Below are 15,346 nucleotides of genomic sequence, written 5' to 3'. Positions count from 1 at the left end.
TATTTTGTAGGTTTATACGTACAGTATTAGCGTGTTGTTCAATATTATTAATCGAAAAAAAAACAAAAAAAACTTGAATTATAAGGAGTAAACGGCACTACGGACAGGCGCTCATGTAAACGTCAAGGCCTTGGCCACTAATTCAGCAATATTATAGGCTATTTTGGTACTAACCTGATTATCGGAGCCACATGTCACCCATTTCTTCAGCGATATTGTTATGTCACAGCATATTCCAGTAGGTATTCTTTTCAAGACCATATCCCTATGGTTACATATTCATATGATCACAAACTGCATAATGTGTCAAAAAAATAAAACACTCATTATCACTGTTCGAGTGGGAAGTAAAACTCACACACATCGAAACAGATATTATTACTTTTCTGGGTTTCTACTCCAGTTCCTGGGCGCAGATGTCGTTTTGATTGAGCAATCTCATGTGATCATGATGGTTGAGAGCTCAAGGGTAAGGTTTAGGATGAATGCCATTTGTCTTTTTCTATATATTCAATCACAGAGTCACAGGTGCCTGTCAGCAAAGTCATCTAAAGAGGGAATTTTTCGACTTCAATTGCATGACGGGATAGTATGTGCCTTGGGCGAGATCCCAGGAGCATGCAATTAATTGGTTATTGATATAGGGTTCGTGTATCCTTTGCATGAAGGAAATTGATGTAGAACATTGATTTTGTTTGCTTTACATTACACTAGAAACGAAAGGAAGTAAAATGGTTATTTGAAAGTACGATACATTGAAATATGGTGATGTTTTGTCATTGAGAAGATTGTAAAAAAAAAAAGGTTATGGCCGAGTGTCTGAGTTCAAGATCCAGGCAGTAAAAAAGGCAATGAAATGAAAGTGAAAATTCTGGCACTCATCTATAAACTCCGGATATTTATAACTGTGTCTGACAGGTTCATAAATCTACTTTACAGGTCAAGTCAAAAATGGGAAAGGAAATTAAGTAGCTTTCTACTTACACTTTTTGACTTTTATTTCCATCATACTGCCCCCTTGTGGTGTGTTTTCAAAGTTATATCTTACTTCCTGTACCAAGTTAACTTATAATTCTACAATAGTTCACAGAAAAAGGCAAATAGAGGATTATTTAAGTCAAGTTAAATTCGCTTGACACTGTGTATTTAATGCGTTAAAAGTCAGAGAAAGTCAGCGGAAACTACATTTTGGAATCTATTAACTATCCTTCCCCACTGCTCGGCTTAGAGAGTACATTTGGTTTAGTGATTCTTTATATAAAATATAAGAGAGTTGCATAACAAGCAATTTCTTAAAATAGCGCCATAACCAAAATTGATTTGTTAGCATTAAGAGCAACCAGAAAAAGGGAAAATAATCTCCACAGATTTATTGTTACCCCATGAGCAGCTTGTAGACTATTCTATGGAGGTCCATAATGAATCGCATTTACAAACTATATGGGGTCAGAAAAAGATTTTTATAGCTTGCTGATCATGAAATATAGGGGATTCTGTTGATAATACTCTTCTTACTAGCTTGTCCCCAATCCAGCGCTCTCTGTGGCCGCCCTCTGTTCCACATTTTAGGTCCTTTTGAATACCATTTTAATTCCATTTGTGTTCTGGTTACAGTACCTAGTTATATGTTGGGTCCATGCCTCTCGTATGTCCTCTGTCACCGCTCTCTGATTACGACCCTGTTATGTTTCCGACTGTTACTGGATTCTGACATCTATCATTGACCAGAGAATAGAAACCGTGACCTGGGAATTAATTAAGAGGGGGTTAAGGAAAACCAGAGGTTCCTTAGACTCTACAGTCCAATCTTCGTAGCACAGCTGCAATGTGCCACAGAGGGTTCACAGCCAGGACTACAACAACTTTCTAAGGAATTTCTATTTATACAGTATCTAAACATACATATATATATATATATATATATACATATTGTCATACACAGGGTAGGCATTACCTGTAGGCACAGTAGTCCTGTGCCTACATATATTGCCAAGTCTATCTGGACTCCTTGCTGCACCGTGATATCACACAACAAATGCCATTGAAATGCCATTCGAAACGTCAAGTTAACGTTTCCTGACACTGGGTATTTAATGCGTTAAAAGTCAAGATGAAGATGGCTACATCTATATAGGCCGCCTTGTGTGAAGGCCGATTGTTAAAGGTAACATTTACTTATGAAAACACTACAAACTGTTTTCATAGACATATATTTAGGACGTGTAGTAATGTGTTATTTAGTCACTCCCAGCAGGGTGGTAGCGAGAGGAGGACACCCAGGGAGGACAAGGGGAAAGCAATATATGGCACTAGATGTTGTGAGAAGCGTACCACGATTCTTCTTTATTTTTAAGAGCAGACAAACATTTTAAAGCCATACATGACTTGAGATGCGACCTACTTGATGGGCGGAGTCTCCGGTGCCAGGCAATGTGTGTCTACAGGCTCCTGAGATGAAAGTCCTGTACTGGTCATGCCCATATCATTTTTAACGAATCTCAAATTAGCTTCGATGAAAGGAATTAGCCATTTTCAACACGCAGCAGAAATATATAGCAATATACTGATATAAATACTGTTGTGTGATTGTGGCCTTATGTGGGTATCTGTATGGTACTACATGTTCATGAAAAACTCTGTTTTGTACTTTTTTAACAGATTGACATTTTATGCATTTTAGTTGTTCAATCCATTTGGATCAAATAAAAAAAAGAATGTAAGATCACACAAAGATAACAGGCTGAATTAAAATTTGATGAAGCAACAGAATAAAACCCAGAAGCCTGACAACGTGAATGATATCTTTGAGGATACATAGAAATGAAATGCATGCACACAGCTTGATTTGCAGGTTAATTACAGCTATGTGTTACCTTTCATCTGTTTCTATAGCTTTATGTTAAGCTTCCATTGATGCCAGTTCCGCCCTCCTCTGTTCTCACAATAGAGCAGAGGTAATCTAAGCACGTATTAACCCACTGGGCACACTCAATTATAGTAATTTAATACCCAGGTCATTTTCAATATGTAATTCATTTTTCTGCATTCAGGTATGTTTGTTTGATAATCATTCTATTATGCAAAAACCCAGATCCTAGAATCCTGCACTCAATTCTAATCACAAAATGACAATAATTAAAGATTCAATTCTACAAAGTAGTTATTAAAGTCGGTATAACACAAAGTCCCTTGCTCCCTTAACATTGGAAATTCACATTTAAAGGGAACCTGTTACTAGGTCAGGCTTCCTATAGATTGTGGGATCTGTAGAAGTTTTATTGAGGCTTAAGGGGGTAATCCAGGTTATTAAAATTGATGGCTTATCCTCAGGATAGGCCATCAATATTAGATCGGTGGGGGTCCCACTGTCGGCACCCATGACGATCAGCTATTCCCCTTCAAACAACTGATCGGCGGGGGTGCTGACTGTCGGACCCCCACTGATCTAATATTGATGGCCTATACTAAGGATAAGCCATCAATTTTAATAACCGGGATAACCCTTTTAACAAGTGGGTGAAATTGCAGCAGCTAAATAGCATTTTAAAAGTGTCAATCATTGAGTGAGAAAATGAGATGCCCGCCTTCTTTGACCCTTTTAAAACAGGTCACTTCCTGTTTCTTAACCCCTTCCCGCCGCAGCAATTTTTTTAAATTTTAATTTTTTTCCTTCCCACATTCCAAAAGCCATAACTTTTTCATTTTTCAGTATATATACTTGTATCATAGCTTGTTTTTTGCAGAGAGAGATATAGTTTATAACGGCACTATTTATTGTACCATATAATGTACTGGGACGCTGGAAAAAATGTCTTTGTGGAGTGGAATGGGAAAAAAACAGGGATTCCTCCATATTTTTTTGGTTTAGTTACGATGAAAATGACATGTTAACTTCATTCTATGGGTCAATAAGATTACGACTATACCAAATTTATATATCTGATGTAGCCGTCTTTATCTTGACTTTTAGCACATTAAATAAACAGTGGCTAGATCCTTTATCTTAACTTTTTCTATGACTTTTCAATGGCTTTTGTTGTCTGATATCACAGCGCACCAAGTTATCAGTCAAGATAAAGATGGCTATGTCTGTAGTTTTTTTTTAACTACTTTTACAAGAAAAAAACTAATTGTTTAAAATAAAATTTGTTTTGTGTCGCCTTATTCTTAGAGCCATAACTTTTTTATTTTTCTGTCAATTGAGCAGTGTGAGGGCTTGTATTTTGCAGGGCGAGCTGTAGTTTTTGGGGTTCATAAGACTTTTTGATTACTTTTATTAATTTTTTGTGGGAGCTGAGGTGACAAAAGAACAGCGATTCTGGCGTTTTTATATATATATATATATATATATATATATATATATATATATATATATATATATATATATATATTTATATTTATATAGCACACAAGAAAATGGCGACAGCACACTGCGAACACCAATGTCACCTGAGCCACTAAATATAAATAAACATGCATTACTGCTAAATCTACTTACAATAGGGAGGTTCTTAGCGCACATTTTGATCAAATTGTGTGAGCCCACCTGCCACGACAAGGCGACCACTATGAGGTGGGAACCTACGCTGCACGTACACCTGGAACTGGGACTAAGCCCACATATTCTTGGGGATGGTAGGAAGCAGCATTCAACTAATTAATTTGCGCTTGTGCAAAATAAATAAATAAATACAAATATATATATATATATATATATATATATATATATATATATATATACACATTTTTCTTTTTTTTTCTTTTTTTTTTACTGCATTCACCATGCGGGTTAGATACCAGTTATGTATTAAATTTTTTCCATTAGTCTTAATAGGCTTAATAGAAGCACAAACATGGTAGACCAGGGGACCATCGTTAGACCCACAGGCTGTAATAACAACTGCCGAAGGCGGCTGCCTCCGTTTCTTGTGGCTTAGGTACCGCAGGGGCTATTGACCATGGCATCTAATGTGTTAAACTCTCCACACTTGTCTGCTGAACGGCTGTGAGGACCCGCAGATGGGTGGAGCACATGTGATAAGCTGCTTTGCAGAAGGTTATTTAGCGGATGAGATTGTAATCACTAACTTAAACTTGGAGACTCTGTAAGGTGCCCTAATGGAAACAGGCCTGTCTTTATTGCATGATGTCAAACACATATCACCTTAGTATTGACTACAAAACCATAAATTGTTACTCTCTATCGTGATGACTAAAACTTGTATTCATCTTTTGTAATCCTTGAACATGTACCTTTAGTCATGAACACCAGCTGAAAATATTTTACAAGATTATTTATTTAAAGCAGTCCTTTAATCTGAACTCCAGTCACTGGGGATATTAACATCCATGGGAAAGTAAACATTATCGCGTTAAATTGAGAGAAAGAAAATGGAACAAAAAACTTTTAATATTGTGAATTTCTGTTTTATCACGTCTCACAATGGAACGTAGATGTCAAGTTCTTTTAATGTTAGGAGGTGCTCTCTCCTGCGCTCATTGTTGATGTACTATACATAAGTTGTCAAGTCGTGAGAGGAGTGAAGACTGCGCTGAGCACATGTTTGGCTTAAAAAGATAGCTGTTAGTCAAAATTTAAAACTGAACAGTGCCTATAAATCTATATGGATAGAAACAGTGTGTAGTCTTTGTGCTCCAGACTTCATCTGGTTTTTATTCCTTGCACCAGACGAAGCCACTTCCTGTCAGCCATATTTGCTCTCATTGGGCCAATATGTGCCCTGGTCAAGTATCTGTGTCTGTATGTAAGGGTTCCCCTCCTTCTGTCATCACACTTTTGCAACCAGTCAGTGTGAGACCATCTTACGATCCCCATTCCTTTCAGTGTGAAGATAACATGCCTTATTAAATCTATAAATGAAAATGTGTGAACCCAAAAAAATAAAAATCTGAATTTTTTTCATAATAAAAGAGATCAAAAGAGGGTGAAATGCGATCCCTTTTATAAGAATATTAATGGCCTATACAGAACCTGTTAACGTGGTGGTAAGCAAAGAACATAAGGTCGACCCTTGCAGCTGGAAGAAAAGATAATCACTCCAGAGAAAGTACAAGACACATTCAAGCAAAATCTTCCTAACCCAAAAAAAAATGTGGGTTCTAATATTTAGTAAATTTTTGAATTCTGACTTTTTGTGTCTGGAAGCTGAATTTATGAACAGTAATGATGATATTAATCCTGGAGGACATTTACAATGTAAGCAAGTCTCCTGAATGATAGCTTTTGGATATTGGTCTTATTAACCATGCTGGTTGGCCACAGATATAATCGCCAAAACATTACTACCTATTTTTTCTGCTAACCACAGTACAGTTCAAAAGTCTTAGGTAAAAAGAGAAGTTTTAATAGGTTTTTTTTTTATCAATTAACAAAATGCAAAGTTAATGAACAGAAGAGAAATCCCCCAGGCCAAGACTTATTGTCTTGGATCTGTCACATGACATCACTTCCTGTCTCAGTGACCACAGTCTAGTCTCCTAACAGACATAACAATTGTGGTCACTGAGACAGGAAGTGATGTCATGTGACAGATGCAGACAAGAGAACATAATCTGAAGCTAGAAGACATCACACAGAAATATTACTGCAATCTTGTTACATAGCACGTTGTATCTGTTACATAAGACAAGGTTGTTTTCTTACTGAACTGAGGCTTTAAGCCAAAAGTTAACACCTGATCATAGATCATAGATCTCACATGTATAGGGTAGATGAGTGGCTGACATGAACACCAGCGCTGCTTATCTTGTAAGAAAACAATAGGGTATAAACAACAGGGTACATGAAAATGTTTTGATAACTTCTTTGCTGGGTGAATAGTGCTTGAATTTACAGGAACATTGCCTGAAGCTCTTCTAATCTATACTACACTTCCACGGCAGGGACTGTTATCATAAGAACATTGTATTCCATATCACCATCCACATCAATGTCCACACAAATGTACCTATAACTTCCATAATAAGCCATGTAGAATGTGAATATGAATGGTGAATTGGATCAACTCATTGTTCATATGATAACAGTGAATTGCCAAAACACTGGGCAGGGAGTATTGTCATGGGGACACTAGTAATAATATTTGCTGCCCTATACAAATGGCATAATGTGCCTAACAGATCACTGCACAATAATTAAGAAATTGGGAGTAGTAAGCGGTTCTAGGTATGACACTAACGAGATTACACAATTCCCATGTGTATAACTCCCAAACAGTATGTTGCGTTAGTGCAAGCACAGCCAGCAGGTATGATAGTATTGGTAGTAGTGGTGACAATGAGGTGGGGATATAATGTTAAGAAGTTATTTGCCTGGTAGATCGTAGCTGGTCTAAAAAAATATTATTGTAACGGGAATTTAAGATAATCCCTGTGTCATGCACCGCCCCCTCAGGCCCTGCACTAGGCATAACACAGTGTATCAGTTTTGCCTGGAGTGTTCCTTAAAGCTGAAAAAGGGTAACCAATTAAATTGTTCAATGCCTGCGACTTATGTATTGTGCACATGCACATGCTGGGATTGTCATTTGCGTGCCAGCCCAGGCATATCCGCGGAGAATTGAACATTTATCAGCCTCAATTTTTATTTTATTCTAGTTCAGTGTTTTGCTGGGGAAACTGATTAGATGAAAGCAAATTTCTATTTGTGAAGCATTCATGGTGATAGAATCAATGACTTGTCTATTTAATGTACCGTAAACATTGATTTCCCCTTCATAATTCATTACCTTTCAAAGTCAATATTATCTGTGATCTATTCATATAATAAATGATTTCAGGAGGTTTATATTATCAGTCAACATATTGATGAACTGATGTGTTAATAAAGGAATTCTGATGATACAATCTTCTGAAATGTCATTTATGGGACCCCCTCCAATGCCCAGAACAAATGCATCCCAGACGTGATTTAATTGTAGATGACTATGACTGTTTGACCACCTCGTTACTGCGGAGGCCTCTACTAATGTTACCCTTCTGATTAACATGTCCTGAAACCCCACCATTGTATATCCCTTTTAAAGACTAAACCCCCTCCTGACATCTTCCCAATGCTTGCTAACCAAGGTTCCTACCATTCATGCTCACTGCCTCAGTTTTACCCTTGACTCCTACTCTTTCATCCACAACATCTCCTGCTGCCTCCACCGTCCCAACATCTCCAAAATACTCCCCTACTAACTAAAGATTACACCAAAGCACTTGTTCAAGCAACAGAAATGTCTCATGTTGACTGTCACTACTGTAATATCCTCCTGTCTGAACTCTGGCTAACTCCTAACTCCACTCATGATTGCTGCTGCTACAATTATCTACCCCTTCTTTTTCTTCTGCCTCGCTGCTAATCTCTCCACCAGATTGCTCTAAATATGACGTGTAGAGTCAAAGCGTTGAGCTTTATCTTTAAATACATTCATAATTGTTCTCGAACCATCTCTGACCTCATCCACTACCAAACCACTCTCAGTCTCCGCACCTTCTCTGACCTATGGTGGTGGTCCTCCTTCATCAACATGCACAGCTACGAGATTTCTCCTGGGTTGCCCCCATCCTTTGGAATTCAGTTCCCTATGCTATTAGATTGGTCTTTACTAATAATATAACTCAGTGCTACTCAAACTGTGAGCTGCGCCCCCACCACCAATTGTTAGTGAGATGCCGCTGGGGAGGCTGTTTTTAAAGAATTAATCATATGCTGTATGGTCTTTTCTCAGGCTACACCAATCCTTGATTTAGCTACATGATGGACTCCTTATATGCTTATTTCAATGCTATACTGGGTTTAGGACACAAATGGAAAATACATTCCATTTTTTATTTGGCATGGGTCATCATGTTCTGGCTGGTGAAACCCCAGTAGAAAAAGCTTTAGAAGCCCTGACGTCTACCAAAGCTCATGTCCTCTGGACCAGCCACTGCTTCTATCCTGACTTTTATATCTACTGTACTGTTTGCCAACCTTGTAGACTGTAAGCTCACCAGGGCAAGAACATCCTCTCAGTCTGTGTCTTATCTTTAGTCATGTTTTCTTTGAGTTGGTGTAGTGTATACCCTAATATGAAATATACAGCATAGGCTGTATTGGTATTATATTATATATTATATTATATTATTATTGGCATTATTGTATATTGGCATTATGTAAATAAGGGTTATAAATAACAAGAATAATGTAGAATGACGAACAAAATGTAAAATAGTTTTATTAGCAGAACTTGCATTTTGTGAATTAATATTCATGCCTGCATGTGTTAATAACACTAATAGATGAAGCGTTATGTACATGAAACACAGCGCAACCACTAATAATATTCAAGTCCCACAATTGATACAATATGCAAATAATTTGTTCTCATCTATAAATGTTTTTCTTTGCTGCCTGAAAGGTCTGTCATTAGATGGTGTTTTATAGCTGTAATGGTAAAGTAGTTTGATGTGACATTGTAGATGGCTGAGAAATTACCATACTTAACTAATCTTATGTGCACTTCCAGAAAATGGGCTGTAAATGATGCCTTTCAGTATGGAGCTAAATTGCAACGTTCATTCTGCAGGCATCAACGAATGTAATTATTTCAGGCAATGGATCATTATTGTTCTTTGTTTTCTTTCCACAGCACTTATGAGTTTGATTACGATTACTACCGAGAGGATTTCTACAATCGGTATGTGCATTTTCTATTACTTTTTAATCATACCGTATATAAATATATATCCACGCCATTCCAAATTAGTATTTCAGCTCTACACCAAATACACTGTGTATAAGCCATAATAGGGCTTCCATAGTGGTGCATAGGGTTGCTCGAGCACTTTACTGTACCTTCATATGCCTTCGGTTTTATACGGAGACACACAGAGGTTTTTTTTTCTGTTGGATTCATACAAATCCAACAGAAAAAAAAATTGTGCTCTGCTGTTTCAAACTCTGTATGTACAGAGATAGTCTCCCCTATGGAATAATTTGGTTTGGAACATTTTGTATCTGGTACTCATGGTCACCCGATAAAAGGTATGATGACTTGACCAAGAAAGTAGTAGGGCAGTTGAATTTATTTAGGGTAGACTTAATTTAAATTAAGGAAAATATGGGCTACATCATAGGTAGACCTAAAGATGACTTAATGTACTTTGTACAGTAGTAAGAAAAAGGAGTAAGTAATAGTATTTGGTAGTAGTAGTTATAGTCACTCTTCGTAGTGGACATCAAATCCGCTGCCTGAAAGGAGCAGTAAATTATCAACTACTATTCAATTGCTGGAGGGTTTGAGGGACAGTTTTTTGAATAGCTTAGGCCTCATGCACACAACAGTAATGGTTTCACAAGCCATAAAAAACATGGATCGGTGTCGCTTGTTGTGCATCCGCGTGTTATCAGGGTCTGCAATTTATCCACAAAAATGCGGATAAATTGTGGACGCAAATGCACGCCGTGTGCATGAGGCCTTGAACATATTCTGAATGTTTGTTTTCCATAAGATCTGACAGCAGTAACTGACCTACATATATAATTTGTAGAGCAAGGATATTTTCCTGTGCTATAAAGAAAAGATAACAACATAAGGTCCTCTACTAAATTTAATCACTAAAGATGAAATGTTTCATATTTATGATGACATCAAAATTGAATAGTATCTTACGTGACTATATTAATTCACGATTACTCTGCTCAAATGAAAGTTTCACAAGGCTGGAATGATCTGTTTGGATATGCCCTGGCTCTTTGCTCTCATATGATACAATATGATATGGCCAATTAAATTCGGAAAAATCTGGGAATCCTAGCTTTCCCGCTCCAGCACCAATGCACCCAGTCTACCAAACTGATTCTCGACATACCAGACTATAACTAGTATTTGTTGTCTAAACTCCTAGATTGCACAGTTTTATTTCTTATGTCTGGCAAATGGGTTCTCCAATTATTTGTAGTTGCGTACCCTAATTGTTCATTCTTATAGAGGGCACCAGTGTATCATACTCATCATGGTTCACATTGCCATCATTTGTCTCTACTTATCTGTAATATTATACATTATAATATGTAAAGAAGGAAGAAAACAGTCTATCTAGTGCCACCTATTGACTCTTTTAAAAGTCATGCACTATCTGGCAGGGTAGCTACCTATAGGTGGCACTAGAGAGACAGTTTTCTTTCTTCTGGAGAACTATTTAGCATCCGCTTTCCCAGGGAGCAGTACATTAAAGACTCCCTAGTAGCTGGATCTTCACAAGAAGAGTTAGTACCTTTCAAAAGGCAATCTGTCCTCAATACACTTGTGCTTTAAAAAAAATAATCATCCGCAGTTGGCTGAAATAGAATTGATAAACAAGATGCTTTGCGAATTTTTAAATTTTAGTCATAAAGAAGCTTATCAGGACTGACTGTAACTAAACAGCTATAATGTATTCATCCGTATCTAGCCAGCTGAAAGAATGATTGAGTACAAGAATTAGAAGAAGTCTATAAAACTCCGACTCTATAATCATTTGTTTGTACAGAACATTTGTGTATAATAGAATCGGCTTCAAATAACTTGTGAATGGTCTATGAAGGTATCCCCTGGGTGGATCAAAGCCAGTTTATTGTTTATTCTTACTTACAGTATTCCTTATACTCTTATTTTGTGTGTGTATATATATATATATATATATATATATATATATATATATATATATATATATATATATATATATATGATAAAATACCCAATTATTAACGTAAAATCCAAAAACTTTTGGATTACATTTGTATGTTGTACAAATTCTATACCTCTTTATTCCATGTGTCATGGTGCCATTCATTTTGGACATTAAATGAGTTGTCTGCCTTAGATACCCCCTTTTCATATATGTACTTTCAAGGGATATGGATGTAATAGAGAGGTGTTCCTCAAAGAAACATAGAATTTGATGGCAGAAAAGAACCTACAGGCCTGTCAGTATATCTATTTTTTTGCATAATATATATATATATACACTACTGTTCAAAAGTTTAGTGTCACTTAGAAATGTCCTTATTTTTGAAAAAAATGCACAGTTTTTTTCAATGAAAATAACATTAAATTAATCAGAAATACACTCTATACATTGTTAATGTGCTAAATGACTATTCTCGCTGCAAACGTCTGGTTTTTAATGCAATATCTACATAGGTGTATAGAGGCCCATTTCCAGCAACCATCACTCCAGTGTTCTAATGGTACATTGTGTTTGCTAACTGTGTTAGAAGGCTAATGGATGATTAGAAAACCCTTGAAAACCCTTGTGCAATTATGTTAGCACCGCTGTAAACAGTTTTGCTTTTTAGAGGAGCTATAAAACTGACCTTCCTTTGAGCTAGTTGAGAATCTGGAGCATTACATTTGTGGGTTCGATTAAACTCTCAAAATGGCTAGAAAAACAGAGCTTTCATGTGAAACTCGACAGTCTATTCTTATTCTTCTAAATGAAGGCTATTCCATGCGAGAAATTGCCAAGAAACTGAAGATTTCCTACAACGGTGTGTACTACTCCCTTCAGAGGACAGCACAAACAGGCTCTAACCAGAGTAGAAAGAGAAGTGGGAGGCCCCGCTGCACAACTGAGCAACAAGACAAGTACATTAGAGTCTCTAGTTTGAGAAATAGACGTCTCACAGGTCATCAACTGGCAGCTTCATTAAATAGTACCCGCAAAACTCCAGTGTCAACGTCTAAAGTGAAGAGGCGACTCCGTGATGCTGGCCTTCAGGGCAGAGTGGTAAAGAAAAAGCCATATCTGAGACTGACTAATAAAAGGAAAAGATTAATATGGGCAAAAGCACACAGACAATGGACAGAGGAAGATTGGAAAAAAGTGTTATGGACAGACGAATCGAAGTTTGAGGTGTTTGGATCACACAGAAGAACATTTGTGAGACGCAGAACAACTGAAAAGATGCTGGAAGAGTGCCTGACGCCATCTGTCAAGCATGGTGGAGGTAATGTGATGGTCTGGGGTTGCTTTGGTGCTGGTAAAGTGGGAGATTTGTACAAGGTAAAAGGGATTTTGAATAAGGAAGAATATCACTCCATTTTTCAACGCCATGCCATACCCTGTGGACAGCGCTTGATTAGAGCCAATTTCATCCTACAACAGGACAATGGCCCAAAGCACACCTCCAAATTATGCAAGAACTATTTAGGGAAGAAGCAGGCAGCTGGTATTCTATCTGTAATGGAGTGGCCAGCTCAGTCACCAGATCTCAACCCCATAGAGCTGTTGTGGGAGCAGCTTGATCGTATGGTACGCAAGAAGTGCCCATCAAGCCAATCCAACTTGTGGGAGAAGCTTCTGGAAGCATAGGGTGAAATTTCTCCCGATTACCTCAGCAAATTAACAGCTAGAATGCCAAAGGTCTGCAATGCTGTAATTGCTGCAAATGGAGCATTCTTTGACGAAAGCAAAGTTTGAAGGAGAAAATTATTATTTCAAATAAAAATCATTATTTCTAACCTTGTCAATGTCTTGACTATATTTTCTAGTCATTTTGCAACTCATTTGATAAATATATTTTGAACGGTAGTATATATTATCCAAAAGGAGTTCAATTGGATTACAATTGGGACTCTGGGGTGGCCAAACCATGTTCTTCAGCACCTGTTGTCAATCTTTTGACTTAACATACGTTTTTACAAAGAGGTGGTATGTTTTGGGTCGTTACCTTGCTGCAGTGTGAAACCACTAGGTGCTGAGGGCTGTCGAAAGGGTGCCCCAAGATGTTGTGGTAACACTAGGAGATCATTCTTCCTTCAATTTTTAGTAAGTCACTCAACACACCACCTCCGAAACATCCCTAGACCATAATGGAACCTCCTCCATGCTTTAATGTGGACTGAATGCAAGAAGAAGCATGTGCTCACTTGTTACACAATAAACAAACTTTCGCCTCTTGGACCCAAACACTTAAAACGTTGATTTGTCTGTGTAAAGAAACTTCTTCCACTGACTAGTGATCTGGCTTCTCTGCTTTTTTAGCCCACAATAGCCTTTTTATTAATGGACCTAAGCAATGATTTTAGCTGCAACACATTCCTTCAATTCATTGGCTACAAAGCAATGTTTGACAGTCGCGATAGACGCTTTTCTTCCTTGTTTCCATCAGAGCAGCACGGATCTGACTAGCTGTTTTGAATCCGTCCCGTTTGGAAGACTGATAAATTTGTCCTCCTGTTTTGTGGTCACTCGAGGTTGTCCAGGTCGTGGTCGATCACGTACACTCTTGTTTTAAGAGGGTACACTGCACTCCACAAAGAGAAACCTTCTCCATCCAAGCAATTTCCAGCAGACTATGTCCTGCATTTCACAAAGCGACTATGGCAAATCGGTTTTTGCTTGATAACTCCTTCCTAATTCACTAGATAGACTAATTTCTGTGCAAAACACATGTATCGCTTTCATCCTTTACAGAGAAATCGACGAATCCGGGGTTGTATTGAAATTAAAAACTCCCCTATTAGCTAGAGTGGAAAGACATGCATTATTTGGATAACGCTTGGATTTCAATGGGCATTCTGTAATGCTTCACTCTTCCGAGCTGACCATTCCCCCCGACGATAACAACTGATTATATTGGAGTCTCAACAGAGAGGCCCTTGTGATCAGCTTATCGTTGGGGGAATCTTTTAGATGTATAGAAGTGGTCCAAACCGGACAGCCCCTTTCAGTGTTTTTTAATGAAAATTAGCAAATCTTTAAAAATACTATTCTCAAAATTCTAAATCAATCTGATTCGCTGTGAACCGCAAACTTGCAAATCGATTCCTCCATCTCTATAGAGGTGTGAATATTTAACCATTCTATTCTGCGTTTATTCTGCAACATGCTCTTAGGCCATGTTCACACTGGCAGTTTTTCATTGCTGTCTAATGTCCAAAATAGCATAGTCTGTAAAAAAAAAAAGTTTGTAATGAATTCTTCTGGAGTAATTCCAAAAATGCATTTTATGACTTTAACTCTAGGTCCACATCTAATCTTGTCCTGGATAGCTGGGAAGCATTTGAGTCCTGGTTTGCTGATTTTTTTTTAAAAAATTAGCTTCTTACCCAACCATTTAGTTATCCTATATAAACTAGTCACATCTAAAGGTATAAAAAAAAAGGCTCCTTTTCGTTTTATTTTGTGCGGATTAGCCACTAGAAATCTTCGTAAACTACAAGTGAAATTTAGAGGATACTGTACAGATTGTAGTTTTCTTTCTACTTCAACAAGACAATTGATTCTTTACAAAAAATCTGCTTTCTGCAAGATAAAATGTCAGTTATAGAAATAGTTGACATACTATGGCTTTAGTTTTTCATTAAGAGAA

The 15,346-nt window shown here is 37.4% G+C and overlaps 1 protein-coding gene across 4 annotated transcripts in view; it reads left to right on the top strand.

The window, feature by feature from the left end:
- The window catches only part of RALYL (RALY RNA binding protein like), a 595,378-nt gene that overhangs the window by 523,256 nt on the left and 56,776 nt on the right, over positions 1-15,346 (top strand). For all 4 annotated transcript variants that reach the window (XM_075826067.1, XM_075826069.1, XM_075826068.1 and 1 more), the window contains one exon: positions 9,639-9,686. In XM_075826067.1, the coding sequence (XP_075682182.1) occupies positions 9,639-9,686 (48 nt within the window). The remainder of the gene's footprint in view (positions 1-9,638; positions 9,687-15,346) is intronic.

Source organism: Rhinoderma darwinii, chromosome 5 (genome assembly GCF_050947455.1).
Source record: "Rhinoderma darwinii isolate aRhiDar2 chromosome 5, aRhiDar2.hap1, whole genome shotgun sequence".
NCBI classification, from domain to species: Eukaryota; Metazoa; Chordata; class Amphibia; order Anura; family Rhinodermatidae; genus Rhinoderma; species Rhinoderma darwinii.
The sequence above is the reverse complement of the archived record's forward strand: the minus strand, read 5'-3'. Positions and strand labels throughout refer to the sequence as shown.